The 20,289-nt window shown below is 34.0% G+C and overlaps 2 protein-coding genes across 2 annotated transcripts; one reads left to right on the top strand and one right to left on the bottom strand.

Moving 5' to 3' along the window:
• Positions 1-321: 321 nt before the first annotated feature.
• Positions 322-6,689, top strand: LOC129794933 (pro-resilin). The gene is made up of 3 exons (XM_055835874.1): positions 322-560; positions 5,600-5,815; positions 6,103-6,689. Exons 1-3 carry the CDS (start codon positions 546-548, stop codon positions 6,373-6,375), a joined length of 504 nt encoding a protein of 167 aa, XP_055691849.1. The 5' UTR covers positions 322-545; the 3' UTR covers positions 6,376-6,689.
• Positions 6,690-10,859: 4,170 nt separating this feature from the next.
• Positions 10,860-16,799, bottom strand: LOC129794891 (long-chain fatty acid transport protein 4). The gene is made up of 7 exons (XM_055835805.1): positions 16,526-16,799; positions 14,062-14,285; positions 13,609-13,997; positions 13,088-13,539; positions 11,953-12,145; positions 11,659-11,876; positions 10,860-11,511 (listed from the first exon to the last, which is right to left on the bottom strand). Exons 2-7 carry the CDS (start codon positions 14,265-14,267, stop codon positions 10,981-10,983), a joined length of 1,989 nt encoding a protein of 662 aa, XP_055691780.1. The 5' UTR covers positions 14,268-14,285; positions 16,526-16,799; the 3' UTR covers positions 10,860-10,980.
• Between the last annotated feature and the right edge of the window lie 3,490 nt (positions 16,800-20,289).

Below are 20,289 nucleotides of genomic sequence, written 5' to 3'. Positions count from 1 at the left end.
AAAATCATTGAGAAGATTGTAAGAAGAAGATTTTATAAACCCACGACAATCGACATTCATTGACTTCTCCACCAGAGCTTCTCAATTTAAAATTCTACCGCACTGAGAGCTGAGAGTTTTGTTTGTCTCTCAAACTCCCTTCCAATGCTTCAATCCATGTGCCACCTTCACGTGGTCCCCACCACGTTGTGTGTGGATGTACCTCTTTTGCGGAGATGGTGCTCCGGGACGCCAACTCTCTGCGCGCAAAGAGACACCTTTCACGGAAGACCCGCTCAGTTTGCGATCGTATAAAAGGTGGGACAACATGCTGAATCCTTTATTCACACAAAACATTCCGTCTGAGCAAGTTCTTCCTGTGGATTTTAACCCCCCAAAAAAAAAACAGTGTCTACTGTGCTACCTATTCTGTGCTATATACATTGTGCTTCCACCCCTTCCCCCCTCGCATTCGTGTGATTTATCTCAAGGATTAAAAAGGACCTCCGTGGGAATTTTTTTTAAAAATTGTTTCGCAAGTGTTCAAGAACTTTTGAGAAAAAAAAATGCTGCGATTTGTTGTAAGTGCTTGAGTTTTCTTTTTTATATATAATGTGGTGTGCTACCTAATTAAGTATTTTGTTGAAGTGCTACTCCTCATTTATTCCTCCATTGTGTGCTTAGAATAGAGATGATTTGCCGTAAGGACCTTGACCGTAATAGGGCTTGTTCGTGCAGAGGGAAAAAAACATTCTCGCGGGAAAACAGCGGATAAATCATCCAATTTAATGGCAAATTTATTGTTCCGATTGATCAATTATTTGCCCAATTTCCGCTTTAATCATTCTGTGCGTTAGGATGAATTTTTTTCTCCTCACTGAAGCATCAACCTGCTCAAAGATTTTCCGGACGATTTATGATTTCAATGAGATGATAAAGAGAATCAATGTGATGAGAGTCTGTAAATCCAATTAGCGTTTCAAATAGTCATTATCCTTGAGTCGATGGCACTCCGGTGTGGTGGACAGAAGATTTATGAGAACAACAATGGCAACATATTAAGAATGTGTCGCATCGCCTTTCTCATAATATTTTCTTACATTTATTAAACATTCATAGCCTCATTACACGCATTGATGTTGCGGAGCTTTGTAAAGTTATTCCAAGTGCGCTTATCTCACCTGCGCAAGTCACCTGCAATTATCTCTCAAATTAATTCACCTGAAATGTGTTTGATTAGTATCAAACAAGGCAGATGATGAAGGATTTCGCACGAGATTCCATGCAGAATTAATTCAATTCTTTGCTCAATAAATTCTCCTTTAACTCACCTTTCATTTTTTTTTTTTTGCAATTGATTCTTTCAAGAGCAAATGCAATTGATTTTGATTGCACACACTCCACATTAACATAAGTCAAATTGGTTCCACTTAAGAGGGAGATGAACGTACCATGTAAAGTATAAATCATGCCTTTGAGAAGACTTAACTCATGGCAGCACAGTGCTTCGATGTACAAAAGAATCCATCCATTGCAGGTGAGGTGAGGAAGATGAAGAAAAAAAAATGTGAGCTAAATGTTCCATTTCGCCACTCAATTCCCACTTGAGTGATCGACAAAGGTCATCCTCTATTGCCATACATTTCCCCTGACATGTCAGACACTACATTTGCGAGCCACCTGAGAAGTGAGCAATGATGTTTAGGGACAAGATGAGAAATCACATAAAGAGGTCTCCTTGTCGAGGGGGCAGACAATTTCCACAACTTAATGTTAAATTTTGATTTACTTGGCAAGAATTTTTCTTCTAATTTTTGTTTTGGAAAACATTGAGAAGACTTCTATTCTAGAGCTTTGAGCTTCGAGGGAAGAACCCTTCTCTAACCAAGATGCTATAATTTTACTTTATTAACTTTGAGAGCTTAAAATTGCCATTAAAATTAATTTTAATAAAACATAATCAAACAGATTCAATTAAACGAAGAGTTTAAAAACTTCTTAAGTGCAATTTCAAGAAAATTTTGTTCAGAAATGACTTTTATAAACAATTTCGAAGACTACGCGAAAATTCCTGAGAAAATCAAAGTGAAACTAAGTTTTTACGCTTCTAAGTAAATATTTTTGTGCTAATTTTTCCTATATTTAAGAATTTTAATTCTTTGCTTTCTCAAATCTTGAATGGATTCGGTTAAAGAATAAGTTTAACAACTTTTCAATTAAAATTTCAAGAGTTTTAATTGAGAATTGATTTTTTAGACAATTTTAAAGTCAGACTTTAAGAAAATTAAAAGAAAAAGTCACGAACAAATTTCGGTTAATTACCCTGAATTATTAAAAATATTCGTGACTTTTAGTACAATGTAGGTAAAAAAAAAGTTCTAATGATAAATTATACAAAATATTTAATGAATAAAAACGTGAAAAAATTGAGAGAATATTTAAAATATTGATTAAAGTGAGATTTTCCAATGTTTCAATAAAAGATCTCATCGGTAACATTTTTGAAAATTTTAAGAATGTTTTTTTATTCGCCAAAGAAAGTAAAATAAAAGTTTAAAAAGCTTAAATTGTTTTTCCATGATTTTTATATATTCTTTTTTCTTCTCCCTTAATGTAAAGAAAAGTAGATAGCGTTAATTTTCAGCATATGCGTGTAAATTTTTATTTATTTTTTGTAGAATCACCATGTACCTGCGGTTTATGGCGATATAGCCGAAATAAATATATAATAATAATAATTAAATTATTAAATTCCCTTTATTTAATATTTTATACTTCCTTATAATTTCTAAATTAATAGCTTAAGAATGATTTAGTTTGATTTTCTTCTTAAGAACTCTAAAGAATTTTTTTTAAATCATGAAAAATTAAGTATTTATAATAGTTTTGAAAGAAACCTAGCGAAATTGAAAACTAATAAATACCTAATTATCCTAATATTTTAATTTTATATATTTTTTTAAAACATATTTGTAAAATTCATTTTCTTTATTAATAATTTTTTTTTGTAATTTTGCTAGAAAAAAAATTAATTATTTGTTTAATTTATTCTACTCAATGTTTTAGAACTTTTGAATTTAAAAAAATTATAGACTCATGTTAAGCTCGAAAAAAAACTTCGCTTGATGATTATTTGAAAATTTCTGTAGAACCAAAATAATTCATACAGTACCGGCAATCCTTTAACAATTTATTGCGTAAAACATTCAAGTTCAGCACTTGCCCACCCCCGCAATAATTCTTCATTTCAATTTGAACTTAGCTGCATCTGTTTCACATAATTTGAATTTTTTGAGACACCATGGCACGATTTGCTGGTCGTCTCTGCATTTAAAATACGCGCAATCTCACGCCAGAAAGGGGGAAAACTCTTTTGCGCTGTTGTTGATGGTTTTCTGCAGCATGGGAGAGTTCACATGGAGATATCACCTGTTTTCCATGCGATATATCCCACTCACTGGACAAAGTGAAGCATAAAATATGTGCTGCCGCTCGATGGGATTGCAAAGAGTCGTAGAAATACCAACTTGAGAAGAAATATGTTGCTGTGCACGAAGATGAGGTGCGCGCTCATCCTCTGCTTGTTCTTTCGCGCAAGTATACAAAAGCAAACCAATATCAACAAATTGATGAGCGATAGACTTGCTATGCTATGGATGCAATGAGAATGTCTTCGAATGGGGGCCAGAGTAAACTCAATAAATGGGAAGAGAGTCCAACATAATACCTTCAAGCTCTTCTTTGGTCCAAAAAATTATACAATCGCAATTGAGCGTGGCAATCAAAATTATTTTTCTCCACAATTCATGACGGCATCGAATTGGCTTTAGCTCAAACAGATCACTTTTTTGTGTGCTGCCAAAAGGTAATTGAGCTAATTCTTCGCGATGAAGGCAAAAAGAGAGATGGTAGCTGAAATTAAGAAATAGATACGACACAAAAAATACCTCAACCGCCATTCATAAGCATCGATCAATCTCATGGGATGCACCGCGCGAGAGAGCTTTATTTATGTGTGGCTTTTGCGGTGGATGGTTCCCTCTTTCCACCGCAGCCGCCACATTGTCCCAAACAATACCCAATAATCTGTTGCAATGTTTGTCAACATGGCGAGTGCCATCCCCGATAAAAATGTGACACAAAAGTCGTTATTTATTGTGATAATGCGAGCATAATTAATTTGTTGAGCAATCTCAATTGACTACATTCACAGGGAGGTTCCGTAAAATAGGATAAAGCTTAAAAAAAACCTCTTACGTGTACCTACAATTATGTGTTTAATAGAGATGGAGATTAGTATTACTAAACTTTATTAACGGCAGTTTTATTCAAATAAGGAATTTTTGACAGTTTATTTGTGGCATTCTAACGTTAAATAATTCTTTACTTATATTTGACATTTCGTTTCTAACGTTCAGAATTTATTTAATGATTTAATTGTCTTTTCTAATCTTCAACACTTTTTTTATAGTTTAATGTTTCTTTTAGAACCATTCATGCCTATTCTAACGTTGAACTTTTTCTTAAGTTTTTGACATATTTCCTTCTAACAAAATGACATTTCTTTCCAAACATTTGACGTTTATTCTGTACAATTTCTGTTATTCTAAACGTTTAATGTTATTGCCTCTTGTAAAGGTTTTCTTACAACTTTTAATGTTTGATATGTAATCTAACGCTTGAGTTTTCTATTTCAAATTAAACGATTATTTTTCTAATGTTTGAAGTTTCTTTTCTTGTCTTTGATATTCACCTGTGATTTAACGTTTGACATTTATTTTTTCTACAAAATTTTGAGATCTATTCTAACTTTTAAATTTTTTCTCCAATTTTTTACATTTTTAATTTTTTTCAAATATTTGACCCAACATTTCTAACGTTTATTAACATTTCTTAAACGTTTTAATTGTCTTTTGTTTAACATTTTTTCTGTCGTTTAATGTTTATTTTGTAACGTTGTTCATTCTAACGTTTGATCTTTTAATGTAGGTTTTGACCTAATTCTTAATTTTTGACATTTTCAAATTTCTTTTTAATGTTCAACGGTTATATTCAACGTTTTATGTATTTTTCAAACTTTTTAACATTTCACGTCTAGAAAATAACTCATGAAAGTTCATTTCAAAATAATCAGATATCTTCACAAGTTATCCCTTCTAAAGTAGCATAAAAAATTAAAAATTCGTTACAGTCGTGCCTTGGCATCAGGATATACTCTTCACACTCATTATTTTCAATACGCGAGAGCAATACATCCTAGACTATCTTATGCCAAGGCACGAGTGTATTTAATGAACACATAATTTTGCTATTATTTCGAACATTAATGTGCTGGAGACAGAGGGGACGCCTGGTGTGGTGAACTCTACCCAAGACACCTCAATGGAGGCGCCTGGTATTTTTTCCTCATTTTCATTTTAGCAGAAAGATGAGAAAGATCTTCTCCGTGAATTTGCTTCTATTTTACATTTCACAACAATCACGTACAAAATGGAGCATTTTGCAAGAAAATAAATTGTTTCTTTGTGTGCAAAAATGTTTCTTTTTTTTCTTTTGCAAAATGATCATTTGACGCTAAATTATCTGATTATTTTTTTTCGTGAATTTCTCTATCTTGCAGTGCTTGCTGGTGTGTGTGGCCAATGCTTTTGGTGATGTTGGAATTGGGAAGAATCAGTATTTGCCACCAGACAGGGGCTACAGCTATGACAAACCCAATCTGCCCTTCCCATCTGGACAGAATCCCACGCAAGTGCCCTTCCCACGACCTCCAGCACAGCCACAGCAGCCCCGTCCGCCAGCACCTCCGCGACCATACCAGCCACCAGCTGAAGATGTAAGTTGCCATTATATGGCATTTTAATGTCGAAGAATTGGGTCTAAGAATGGGAATGGCGCCACAGACACTATTGCAAGATTATTTATATTTTATTTATCTGCGAAGACTCTTTAAACTCTCCTCAAGCACACCCATTGACTTAATCTTTTCTTTTAATTTTTGCTTATTTTTCCGTTAGATTTGAACTTGATTTGAAAATTAGTAAAAAAAAATCTTAATACGAATTGATTTTTCTTTTAAGAATTTTCGTATTTCATCCTCTCATCTTCTTTTTCTTTTTTCAGCATCATCACCATGAACCAGGGATGCCCTTTGAATTCTCCTACGCCGTGAATGACGTCCCAACACAAAATGACTACTCCCACAAGGCCGTGAGCGATGGTGACGTGACACGCGGGGAATACCGCGTGGCAATGCCCGATGGCCGTGTTCAGGTTGTCCGTTACACAGCAGACTGGAAGAATGGCTACAATGCCGAAGTCACGTACGAAGGTACCCCAACCTACCCATCAGGCCCCTACGGACAGGCGAGCAACGACCAAGGCTATAGATACTAAAATAAGGCAAAAAAAGAAAGCAATAAGTGTTCATTTTCTGGTGAACAAACGCTGTGTTAAATGAGTGAAATGTCGCGCGTAGTTGTTAAAATCAAAAAAAAAAAATAAATCAGTGGCCAAACACTCAAGACAAGTATTATTTGTAAATGTTAAGAAGTTTAAAACTACTTCTGTGCCCCTTAAAACCCTTTGTGCTCTTGTATGGCAATTTATGTACAGAATGAATTTGTATTTCATTGTAATGTTAATTAATATTGTAATTTATAGTAATTTTTACATTGATACAATAAAAATGAACATTTCATATCATTGAAGATTTAGGACTTTTCTCTCTTTCTTACTTAAGTTGATTCTGACGGAATTAAATGTTTTTGGTGTTGTAGGATTAATTAGGGTTGACCTACCGTCCCTTGGCTGACGCAATCGAAGGTATTTTCTCTCTTTCTTTAAAAGTTTTTTCAATTGTTGTTAACCCTTCGTTTACTATGAGGGGTAGGTGACCGACCCCAGAGCTATATTTCGATTAATTACGCCTTATTTCTTAGAGATATAGAACCAAGCTTTTGGAAATAAGTTCCTTGGTTATCTGAGAAGATTCTGTAAAAATTTGAGGTCGATCCGACCACTAGAAAAGAAGTTATTAACAAAAATGTAAGAGGAGAGAATTCAAAAGTTGGTTTAACGGTCAAATTTATTCCAGTTTTCTTCCATTGTCACTCTTTGACTCTTTCTTGACGATTCTAACCTTAAAAAAATTATTGAAAAAATCATCAAAAAATCCATTGAAAATTTATTTTTGTGTTCTAAAATGGACAAAAGACTTCTTAGGGAGTACCAAGGAGTCTATTAAAGCTCATTTGACAGAAAGAATTTGCTTTTTTTGCGAAAAATTCTATGGGGTCGCTCACTACTTCATAGTAATGTGCGTAAGTGTTTTAGTCACAGTATACGGAGGGTTAAGGGGGGTCTCTTGTGAGAGCTGGTGAAATTCAATTTTTAAATTTTTCTTGGGGTTTTTCTTAAACATGGTATTCCGGTGTTGGTCACATTTAAAGACTTATTATTGAAGAGTAAGAAAATCACTTTCCGCCATCTTAGGTGTGACGCCATCTTGAGATATTCCTCAAAACACAAAGGTAGGTTTTTCTCAGGATCTACTGGATGGATTTTGATAGGGTAAAAAGCAAATGAAAGAGGAAATACCAATGCAGATTTTGATGTAGCGGAATTTTGAATTTCCATCGTGGGGCTGAGAAAAGTGGAAAAATGTGACTTTTTTCAGATATTTTTGACGTTTTTCCACTTTTCTCAGTCCCAGAATGGAAATTCAAAATTCTGGTACATCAAAATCTGCACGGGTATGTCCTCTTTCATTGGCTTTTTACCCCATCAAAATCCATCCAGTAGATCCTGAGAAAAACCTACCTTTGTGTTTTAGGCCAGTTCTGTGGAAAAGTCGGAAAATTACAAGATGGCGTCGCACCTAAGATGGCGAAAAGTGATTTTCTTACACTTCAATAATTAGGCTACAAATGTAACCAATATTGGAAAACCAAGTTTAAGAGAAACCCCAAAAATTATAACATTAAAAATGTGTAAATTTTAACATTTTTCACAAGAGACCCCCCTTAATGGGTCGAATTCTGCAATCAAGAAATCCTTGAATTCTTTGGAGTTTCAGAACAAATTTTAACAATTCCAAGGATTTCATTACCAAGATGAATATGGCACACTCGCAGAAATTAATACAAACCATTCTCATTTTTGGACATTATTTTTCTGTGTGTACCTTGAATAGATAATGGGAAATGCTTCTACTGTCGGATGACTGAAGAATGGTCTGCACTGCAGCGTAAAGGGTTGTAAAGAACTCACCTGTATTGAGAGAGAGAAATAGATCAATGGAAGTCCTTCGGGTCGAGGACCGAAAATTTTTAATCTTCCTTCCCATGACTGGACTCGCGAATTTTCCTCATCCTAAGTTCTCCCATCCGTTTTCCAATCATTGTTTGGCTTCAATCTTCATTACCTCGCGCATTGCAATGTCGAGGTTGCAAAGCTTTCTCTGAAATCGTTGAAATTTGTTCTGAAATTTCAGAATAATTTCTTCAGAACAAATTTCAACGATTTCAAGGAATTATTGGCTTCTGAATAAGATTGAATATCTCATGTAACTTCGCATTAATGCGATTTTCTTGTTGTAAAAACTTAGCAAAAAATTCACCAAAAATCAGATGATCTGCTCTGAGATTTGAGTTTTTTTATTGACTGTGTAGAGTGTGGGAAATTGTTGAATCAGAGCGCATTCAATAAATGAAGAACTTAATTTTTAAATTCTTAAATTATGTTTTTCATTTATTGACTCTGCGCTCCGATTCAACAATTCCACTACTGAGAACGCTGAGAGGCTCACCAAATTGGATCTAATAGACTTATTTAAACTTTTATTAAAACCCATTTAGATGTCTTTTTTTAGTGGTGTACATTGTGCCACATGTCCTTCTGGGTGGATCGACTAGATCCTTGGTGAAGATTCGTTGCAAGGATCTGCAGCTTTTCTCAATGATTGTTGTCTTTCCCTTGCCATTATGCTATCATCATCAATGCTATCGTTTACCTCCTGGAGGTTACCTAGTTTCCTTACTGTTGCGGCCCTTACACTTGACTCATTTAAGACAGAACTCCCAGTAATAAAGGATTACGTACGCCTTTTCTTTTTTTCTTCTGGTTTCCACAACGGACCTATTGCACTTGAAATATTGAGCTACAATTACTCCTCTTTCCGTTATCGTAATCTTCCATTGAGCCACACAAATTTTCTTAAATTCACTTGAATGAAAATGCTTTGAATTTCTCTGTTTGTATTCAAGTGAATTTAAGAAAATTTGTGAGGGACACACCTATTACTTATAGCTATATAATTTATTATAATGTATATCATAGAATCGTTAAAATTGAAGTGTTTGAATTAAACTTACCCGATATTTAAACCAATCGGTTGAAAATTTTCTTGTGAAAACCTTCGGTTGAGCTTTCTTGGATTGATAGTGTGCTTTTAAGCTTTATAGAGCTACACACTTCAAGTCATATTTAGTTATTGTGTTCCTTATTTTTCTCTTTTATTCACGTTTCTCTTCTTGAAAAAGAAATGCTTCATCTACACGTCCTTCACATCATTGTGTATCCTTTCCAACAACTTGCTGTTGGATCTTAATATCTAAATGGACCTCAAGTTTTCCTTGTATCGAACTACAAGAGAAACTTCTTAGGCTCTTCTTCCTTCGCTATGTAGCCTAAAGATATCTTCTGTGTTATGGGATGTATCAGCTAGTTAGCTTTATGTTCTGTTTTTTAAAAAGGTTTTCACCGACTTCAAGTTGATTAAAAAATCTAAATTAGTTTATTATTATTATTATTTATTTATTTTTTAACAGAAATTTAGGGTCTGTCCTTTTTACAATAATTATGGTTTTCTTTAGTGACCTGCCGTATCAATTGATTGCCCTAATGGCTCGATATTCAAACATTCGTCAGGTACATAGAATCTGGACTAATATGTTTGATTAAGCCTCTTAAGGGAACGAAGGTCAAAATTGCTTCCACAATGCTTTTAATGAGACTGTTTTTGAAAAATTGAAATCTAGGAAAAGTCTTATCCCATGAAAAGTATGATAACTACTGTATATAGCAATTATCATACTTTCCATGGGACAAGAGACACCTTAAGAGAAATTCGGGCCTTTTCTTGGGATTCATTCTGTCAGGAGCTGATACATATTTTTAGTGTGGCCAAATTCTTGGCAATTATAACATCTGACTAGTTATAGATTTTTGAAGGAATCTTCAACACTACCAAGTACATGAATCTCTTGAGGCTACGCTGTTCCTCTTGAAGCGTTAAAGTTTTCTAAATCGATTCTTATCTCCATCAGGCAGTTTTACTGACACATAATGGTCATAAGGATCTAGAATGATTGAAATTGAGAGCTCTATTTAATTATTTATTCATCAAAAATTATTATTTGAGAGATACACTAGCCTGTCAAATTGACATCATGAATAAGAATTTGAAGGAACGGATTTTGTAGATCTAATGAAAACTTATAAGAGCTCACCTCGCAGCTTTAATTGTTAAATTTTGAAAAAATGTTAAACCGGAAACATTCTAAATTTCTTTAAGATCAACATTTATTTTTTGTATCCTTGAATAAATCAGTTGAAGACAAAATTATACTTCGCTCATGTCTATGAAGAGCCAATTCCTTTTCCAATGAGAAATTTTTTGTGCCGGATTTGGTCGCAACATTTTTCTATTCCCTTATGCCAAATGGATCTGAGTGCTCTCATTGGAAGGAACTTTCAGTTCCTTGCAAAAGCGTCTCGTTTATCAAAATCGAAGAACTTCACGAAAGAAAGAAAACAAAAACCGAATCCTACATTTTTAACTAACCAAAGTTAATTAAAAATGTAGGATTCGTTTTAAATTTTTTTTAAAGAATTTTTCACACATGTTTTATTTCTCTTCAGGTGATTGTCAAAAAAACTAAAAGACTACACTCGCAACATTTTTTTTGTAATGTTTGTCCAAAAAAAAGAAACCTAAAGTCACAGCCTGGCATTGCCACTTTGAATTTTTTCAAAATCCTCCCTTGTGAGGGTACGATAGACCCCATCTGGATGCAGGAAGTAGATGGGATCACTGACTTTGTCGAGGTTAAAGCCATCCTGCTGCAGATCCAATTTCTTCATTTTAAACGTCCCTGTCATGGGAAGTTCGTCCATAAGTCGCACAAAGAGTGGCCTGGCGTAGGCCGGTAAGCATCCGCGAATTCCATTTGAGAGATTTTCCACACTAATCTCGCGTTTGGGATCCAAAATTGCCGCCATACCAGCTCTACCCTCAACATGTGGCACCTCTACGCCGTAGACAACGCAATCATGCAGACCTACAATGTTGCTGATTACTGCTTCAACTTCAGATGTTGCCACATTCTCTCCGCGCCACCGGAAGGTATCACCGGTACGGTCACGGAAGTAGAAGTACCCAAAAATATCTCTAACCAAAATGTCGCCGGAATTGAAATATGCATCACCTTTGCGGAACACATCCCGCAGGATCTTTTTCTCTGAAGCTTTCTGTAAGGAAGAAAAAGAAAATTAAGGATTTGAAGTTTTCCAATTTTTTTCTTCTTTAACCTATGCTTGATTTTAAAGATTTTCAGTCACGAAAAAGTCTTGATTTGGCCGGAGGTGTTAAATGGAGAAATCTTAATAATTTCTTACCTTATCAGCGTATCCCCCAAAGGCCCTAGCTGGGGTTTTCCTTATAATTTTTCCCAGGAAAATTCCAGCTTCTCCTGGCTTGCATTTAATACACCATCCCTCAGAGTTCCTAATGGGCTCTCCTGTCTCTTCATCACACTTAATCAGCGTCACTGGATAAAGATATTCTGCGTATACAGGTACGAAGCCGACTGCACCCACTTTATTGTCAATATTTGCTGAAAGAAAAAAAAATTAAAACGTATGAATAAGTCTAAAGCTTTTGCAGAGAGCTTTTCCAAAAGTTTCTTTTACCTAAATTAGAATTCCCTTCTGTGGATCCATAAACCTCCCCAATGTCTTGAATGTTGAATCTTGCAACGAATTGTGGCCAAATTTGCGGTCTAAGTCCATTTCCAAACATCAATCGTACCGTGTGGGATGTATCATGGGGCCTATCTGGTACAGATAGGAGATATCGACAAATTTCTCCAATATACTGTGCAGCCTGAAAGTAAGAATAAGTCTCTCAGATTCTTCTCTCTGCATTGCAATTAATTGAAAAAGCAACAAGAATGGAATGAAGGAAGAGTCACGTTTCAGTGCAGAGCTTGAACTTGAACTGCGCGCCAATTGAATGATTAGTATATGACGATGACAGTCCATTGGAAGGCATTCTTTTACTGATTAATGTGTAAAGAATTATGCACACAGAATTGATGGCTTAAATGCCCTGTAGGAGTTAAAAGGTCGTGAATATGTAGGTTATGGAATTATTTTTCTTTAATTAAGAGAAAAACGAAGGATAAGAAAAAATAACAGACGAAGTATTTTGTAAGTTTTCTGGAATTTAAAGTTGTCTTTAAGAAATTAGGTCAGGTTTAAAATAATTAAAGAACTTTGAAGTTTCTAGTACAACTAACTTCTGACTAGAATCTAACTTATTTTATCATTAAGATTTTAATTTAGTTTATGTTCGTAATACAAAGTTAGGAATTAACCCTTTAAGAACGGTCGGAATAAACTTTTCCCAGATAGAGACCAAACCTAGCTTAATTTGAGCTGACTAGAGCTAGAAGCCGAGGCTTGAGCTGAGCTTTTCTTTTGAGCAGCAATAAGGGAACGGTTATAGTTTGTTCTCCTTTTTAGCTACGGTTCCTAGGACCAGCCTTGATTTTTGGTATTCACAGTGGTCTTGTAAAGAAGGCCATTGGACATTTTGAATCTTTTTTGGTTTTCTTAAAGGATAAACGATTAACATCTGTTAAATAGTCTGTTCTCCAACAAATATCCTAAGTTCCATCCTTCTTGTAATTGAACCTAGCTTTTAGACTTGGATCCAATACAGATTCATGAACTGATGTAAGCTGCTAAGAAGCTTGGTCTGTACTTGACTAATTTTCTTCGATTAAGACAAGCTAATTATGGCATAGATCAGAACATAACTCACCGTAGCTTTAGCTTTGATGCAATCAGTCCAGAAGTTTGAAGCTGAGAATCTTTTTCTGAGCACAGTTGTAGTTCCTAGAAGGAAAACCGTTCCCAGACCAACCATTCCTCCTGCTGTATGGTACAGTGGCAGTGGGTTGTAAATGATGTCACTCTGTCGAACACCAACCATAAAACCACATCCTAAAACGAAGAACATGTATCTGGCATTGGTGATGACGGCTGCTTTAGGAAGGCCTGTTGTTCCAGAAGTATAAATGTAGACCATCTTATCTGAGACCTTCCCTTTATTCATCTCTTCTGTTGGGGCGTCCACAGAGGCTGCACTCAGAGCATCTGTTAAGCCAATTGTCCCAGAGAGTTGAGGGAGATTTTGACGGACCTGCATTGGATCGTGATGTTGGTAAATTGGAAGCTTAGCTATGTCTTCCTCTTTCCTAATCTCCTCAATTGCTGCAAGAAGAGTCTAGAGTTAAAAACCTTTAAACATATAGCAGAAGGAAACTTTCTTTTCAGTCCTACCGTCAATTAGTTCAGTTCCAACAATAACAGCCTTTGCATCAGCCACCCGTATTGAGTGGAGAAGAACGTCTTTACGGAGATTTGTATTGATCAGAGCTGTTATGACTCCAATCTTGGACAGTCCCAACCACATACATCCATACTCAGGTTTGTTTTCCATCAACAAGGCTATCGTATCACCTCGATGGAAGCCCAGAGCGTGGAAGTAATTGGCGACTTGATTGCTCAGATCCTCAGCATCTTGGAAGGTCATAATGTGATCATCAATCTGGAGGGCCACCTTATCTGGATGTCGTTCAACGATGCTCTGGAAAACATGACCCACTGTCCATCCTTTTTTGTCCCATCGTTTAAGGTAGTAGTTTAGTTTTATATAGCGAACTAGAACTCTGCGAATCAACAACAGGACTTGTTAAATGATTACAGGATACTGAAGCTATGTACTGAACTTACTTCATATCTCGCGGGAGAGTCTTAAAGATTATGTAAATAGCAACTGGTCGATTCCCCGTGAAAAGGTACCATCCAATAAGGAAAACAATAGCCTGTGCAATAACATTTTCACCAAATAGTAGTGAAAAGGCCACTGTAACCGCAAAAATTACGCCGATCGTCACGGCTTTCTGCTTATCGGTAAGTTGTGTTATCACTTCAACCATTTCGAGATGTCTCACAATCTGCAATGAAGTAGTTTATTTAGTCCAACACTATTGGCGATTATGGGAGTTTAAAAGGTTTAAAGTACATAGTTTGTGCCCAAAGTCAAAATCTGCATCAAAGAGAAATGAAATTTTTACATTTCTCAACTTTGGAGATGTTGAAGGTAAACAATGAATGGCATTGAGGAGAGAAAATAAAAAAAAAGTTGGAAAAGCAAATAAAATTTTTGTCCAAAGCGTCATTATACGAGTCATAGAAAATATGTATGTCTAGGTATGGTTTATATTTGTTAGGAAAATATTGTTATTTTAGCGGGCTGAGCGGTATTAGATATGAAGATTTATCGTTAGAAGTTCGTTAGAATATGTATAAATTAAATAAATTTTCTGACTGTAATATTTTCGTAATTCAAAATGATCGTCTTCAGTTTAAGTAAGTTTAGAGTATCAAAATTCGTAAAAATCATCCAAAAACGCACTCAACTACAATGCTGTCTGGCTAAACTTGAAAACCTTAAAAGCCTAACCCTAAAACAAAAGGAAAAGCTTAGAAAAATAAAACTTAGCCTTCAATTCTTCGGTCTAATTAAAAAAAGAAAACTTAGGCTTATCTTTAGAAAGGGTTAAGTTAGGAGGACCAAACTCCTTCCGGTAGCGTCAACAGGGAACCTGTGTCTTAATCCAGCCGAAATAAAACTACCTTTCCCGTAGATTTCGACGTAGATCTCATCCACAACATCTTTAAAAAAGCTTAGGCCAAGATTTATAAACTTATCACATCTAGTCTAAAGAAATTTTAATCTGGCTTAAAAACCTTAGACCTAGACTAAAAACCTTAGACCAAGACTAAAAACCTTAGACCTAGATTGAAAACCTTAGACTTAGATTAAAAGCCTTAGGCCTAGATTAAAAGCTTTAGGCCTAGATTGAAAACCTTAGTCCTAGTTACAAAAAAAAACTTAGAGCTAGCCATAAAATTTTAGGCTTAACTTAAATATTTTTAAGCCTGACTTAGCAGTGAATTTCACCTTTGTGGCTAAAATATTTCGATTAAACGAACTAAAAATATAAAACAACGTCAAAAGAAAAAAGTCAGTTCGCAACAATTCAATAAATAAAAGTTTTTTTTTTATAATTCCTTTCGATGTCTGTTTTATATTTAAAGATAAAATTATAGGTAGGTAGCTAAAAAAATCACATAAAATCTTCATTTTACATAAATGATTTTTATCTTATAAAGAACACGATTAAATTAATTCTTTACGATCTTCAATTAAAGTTTATATATCACAAAGAAAATTAATTTGTTGTTTCTATCTAAGTTTTTTGAGTCTTTTAATTTGTTAAAACCAGCTGAAATTTCTCAATAAGATGTTCTTTTTTCTCTCTCTACAAACACTCTTAATAAAATTTATTTATTACCTTTTCCGGACAAAACAAAAAAAAACTAATTGTTGGAAGAGAATTCTTCTCATATTGCAAAGACTGAGCAAATCATTCATCAAATTTTCCATTAAAATTTACCTTCTGAATAATCATCTCTTCATGCAATCTCTACCTTCGATTTTCCTTGAACGCATTAAAAGAAAAAAAAAACTCGTAAAAAGTCATTGTCGACCAGCTAAGAAAAAAAAACTCCGTAGAAGGAGTACAAGAATATGGTAAAGAAGAATTGAGGGAAAAAATAGTTCTTTCGTTTCCCTTTAAATGGAACTGCGTTGGTTCATTTTGCAATGCAAAATAACTTCAACGGTTAAACAAAGTTCCATTGAGGAGTCTTTTTAATTTATGAGTCTCGACAATGTTGGGGTGTATGTGTTGGAAAATGCGAATGAAAAATTAACAATAAAATGGAAATATTTTGTAAAGATAGGTCGTGGAGATAGGGAAGTTTTTTCTCTATTTTATGAGACAATTCATTGGAGTTTTTTATCTGGGTTATGCTTAGAGTGTTGAACAAATTTGTGATCACCGTGAGTGGGTTATTTATTTTGTGAACAAATCGGTGGGTTGTATGTGTATGAAATGAAAATAAAATCTGCCTGAGATGATTGAGGAAGCAACTTTGGACTGAAATTATCACTTCTACAGCTTAAATGGTGATTTTTTCTCTCCTCTGCGAAACATCAATCATTTTTTTTTTATTTCGAGTACACTGTCGCTGATAGAAAGGCCAAAGAAAGCCATAAATGAATGTACTTTTGAGGAAAATTGAAAAGCACACATAGATATGAATTTTATCTCTTTTTTCCACTTACTTTTCATATTAAGGGCACTGGGCGTTGTAAAAAAAATTAGGGATGAGTTTTTAGCTCACCAAAATCACAATTATGCTAATTTTTTATTTTTACTAGCACAATAATGACGAATACTGCGAGTTCATGGACTCAATGATGCTGCAAGCAGCTGTGATGTTGCGCCCTATCTCACTCACACTCACGCACACTCCAATGGAACAGACAGAGAGAGCCCGATAAGAGTTTTGGGGTCTCGCAACTTGTTGCTCCTTCGTGACCGACACAGAACACACTGAAAGCATGCTTCCAAGTCTTTTTGAGTGACTCCTACTGTGAGCACCTCTTTTACTCTCACGCTCTCACTGAATTTTTCATGAGAGTGAGAGCAACAGGGTGGAGCTCAAATGATAATTTTGGCGCCAAAAATAACAAATGTCAAAAAACACTGTCAGACTGACAAAGTCTATTAAAAGCTGTCAAACTGTCTAACGTTAAATATTAATTGTCAAATTGACAGACGTTTAATAAAACCTGTCAAATTGACAAATTGGTAAAAAAATGCCGTTAAACTGACAGAAGTCTAAAAAAAGATGTCAAAATGACAGAAGTTTAAAAAAAAAACTATCAAAATTGTCAAGTCTAATAATACCGATAATACCGACGAAAAACCTTTTTGACAGCATTTATTGCACGTCTATCAATTTGACAGTTTATATTTCACGTTAGACAGTGTGACAGTTCTTTTTTGACAATTCTTATATAAAATTCTTATATTAAACTAATATCTATCAATTATTTTCTAGTTATTCAGATTTTTTAAATTTTTTTTTAAGGATTTACAGCCAATTTTTTTCTAAATTTACTTACTTGTTCGAAAAGAAAGTTCTTTCAGATTCCGATACTTACTCTAAAGGAAAATTTGGAATTTTTCCACCTTTTTTTTAAAATTATTTTATGCTCCTGTATCTCTTCTAACATTATTTTTAATATTTTGTTTTCGCTCAATCTTTTCCGGATAATTCCTATACTTATTGTTTTTAAATTATCAACCGTTTTATTATTTTTCTCGAGTTATTCTCAATTTTTTCTTTTTCTTGATTTTTTCCGATTGATTTAATAAAAGTTCTAAAATTTCCCTGTACTCTTCACCCTGTAGGAATTTTTCTTTCAATCAAATTATTTTCTATTCCCCTCTAATATTCAAATTTCCCCGATTATTCCACGAATTTTCTCAGAAACACCCTGTTGGTAAACAGAGAATAAAACAAAGTTAAAAGAGACTTTGAGCTTGTATTGCTTTTCTCACCATACAAAAAACCCAAATAGGAAAGAGAGAAAGACAAAAATGCTACGCTAAAGTTTTAGTTTGATGTAAATAACTCCGTTCATCACATACATACATACAATCAAATAAAATTGATACTGGAAAGCCCCTAATGCCCCTAATGCTCCAAATCTCGAAATAAATAATTCGCAATTTTCCAAAATTAAATATTTATGACAAAAATAATTAAATTTTTTTCCCACCCTGTTCTGACTTATTAGGTCTTCGCGGAAATATGTGAAGGTGGAATGCAAAATGATAAGAATCGCAACAGAATTGCGATGTTTTTATGTTCTTTTATTGCTGCTGCCTTTGTCGACGATGAAGGCACATCGGGGAGTTCATTGATTCCGCAAAGAAGCATGCGAGGGAGATACACAAGAAGGCACTCTTTTTGCCCATTCGTCAACAAAGTCGCTAAAAATAAATCACATTGAGGGAAACACAAAAGGGGCTAAGCAGAAAAGGAATAATTGTCATGAAAGATTCGGAATATATTTTATTGGATTAATAAAGTACGGAATTTGTACAAAAAATATATATTTATATAATTAGAATTGTTTTGGTATAAAGAGGTAAATATTTGACTAAAAAAATGCAGACAATGACGTCATCAATTTATTTTTTCTGTGTTAATAAATGAAGTAAAAGAGCTGATGTACCTTGAAAAATATCATTAATCTATTAAAATTCAGATTCACAATGATGACATCATTGTTCGTATTTTTGAGCCAAAACGAATAAATGTATTTTTTCATATACAAAACGAATAAACTCCTTTTTATCACCTTCGTTAAAATATTTTAGTTAATTCTGATTTCAAGAACTAATTAAATTCCTAACTAATAAATAATTTCTAATTTTCAAATATTTTGCAGACCTGAAGAAGGGGTTAAAAACCTCCGAAACATTATGCAAATATTAATGTTACTATTTTATTACAATTAATTGTATTTTTACGTAATTAATTCCCATAATTACTAAAATTCTTACTCATCCTTCAATTGACTTAAGCAACCATCTTCAATCACTGATATTTTCGTTGACTAATGAAAACATTCCAAAACTTATTTCCTAATGGAAAAATTCGCAAAGATTCGTTTGATTTCTTGACCTGATTAATCATTTTTCAAAGTATCTCTTTACCAATCTTTTGATTCCAATCTTCGAATCTTTAAGGCAAATAAAAGTTAGTCATGATTCATTCAATAGAGTCGTGGTTAGATCACTCAAAATGGTTTCCGTGGTGACGCAAAGAAATATTATTAGGGTACATTGGTTTCCTTTTGGTAACCCTGTACCTGAAGAAAGGTAAAAATGTCTTCGAAGAAAAGCTTATTTGACGTTTATTACATCATTTGATATTTGGTTTAACCTTGAATTTTTGCTTAACCAAAAGAAGTTTCTACTTTCTGAATTTGACAGTAATTTTAGTGTTTAACATGACGTTGTTTTAACATTTGTCGTTTACATATTTAAACATTTGACATTTCTATTTTAACGTTTGACATTTATTCTAACGTTCGAATCACATTTCTTTCAAATATTTTACAAAGTTTGTTATTATAACCTTAACTTATCGTTTTTAATAGTTGGCGTTAGAAAAAAAACTTTTTAAATAATTTTTACTTGTTCTCTTTCATGTAATTTTAAACTTTAAAATATTTTCCTTGGATTAAGAAAAGCCCAAACTTTACGGGTGTTTAGACACTCTAACACCCTAGCTGGTTATACAATTCATATGAAAATTTGACAGATTTTTGACAGATTGATTTCTAGTCAGTAGTTAAATGTAATCAATGAGTTTCAGTAAAGGACAAAAATAGTTTTAAAGATTTTAGAATTGATCTTTTTATATCTTTCAATGATGACATAACCTCAAATTTCCTTCCTTTACAACTCAATTAACATAACCTTTCTTTTTTTCAACCACATCGCATTTTCAAACCTCTAAAAAATACCTCAAAATCACCTCAAATACATCTAAAACCCCAAAATTGATTTCAAAATTTGAGAGCAGTAATTTTTGTCAAAAATTCCCCTAAAATTATTCCGATTCATTCCTTCTACGCATTAAAAACAAATTCTGTTTTGTTTCCATCACCTCTAGGTACTTCCTGTCTGATTAAGATATTATGTGGTGAAAAAATTGCAAAGAATTTCCTACTGAATTTCATAATTAGTGTTAAAAATCGATTAACGTCTGCAAAAGAACTACGTTGTATTTTTTCCTCCACCATGGCGGTTTGGGTGTCGGTCTATTTGTTCACAGTGGGCGCGTTCTTAACGTGAATCATGTAAAAAAAAACAATTTTCTTTCTCTGTGACGAAATTTATCTAATAAAATGGTCTTAAGTGCGATTAAATGATAAGAAAAATTGAAAATGAAAAAATTCCACTGAGTCACCCTCTTAGTGCGTTAAGTTTGTGGCGCGAACACGCCTATTTGTGTGTAGTTGGC

This window comes from Lutzomyia longipalpis, chromosome 4 (assembly GCF_024334085.1).
Source record: "Lutzomyia longipalpis isolate SR_M1_2022 chromosome 4, ASM2433408v1".
In the NCBI taxonomy this organism is placed as follows: Eukaryota; Metazoa; Arthropoda; class Insecta; order Diptera; family Psychodidae; genus Lutzomyia; species Lutzomyia longipalpis.
Note: the sequence above shows the minus strand (reverse complement) of the source record. Positions and strands in the feature narration are given on the sequence as shown.

Excerpts from the sequence above, each read along its gene's own strand:
- LOC129794933 (XM_055835874.1), top strand. Across the intron at positions 5,816-6,102 it reads ACCAGCCACCAGCTGAAGAT|CATCATCACCATGAACCAGG; the intron begins GTAAGTTGCCAT and ends TTCTTTTTTCAG.
- LOC129794891 (XM_055835805.1), bottom strand. The coding sequence starts at position 14,267 with ATGGTTGAAGTGATAACACAACTTACCGATAAGCAGAAAGCCGTGACG. Across the intron at positions 12,146-13,087 it reads GCATCAAAGCTAAAGCTACG|GCTGCACAGTATATTGGAGA; the intron begins GTGAGTTATGTT and ends TCTTACTTTCAG. Across the intron at positions 11,877-11,952 it reads AGAAGGGAATTCTAATTTAG|CAAATATTGACAATAAAGTG; the intron begins GTAAAAGAAACT and ends TTTTTCTTTCAG.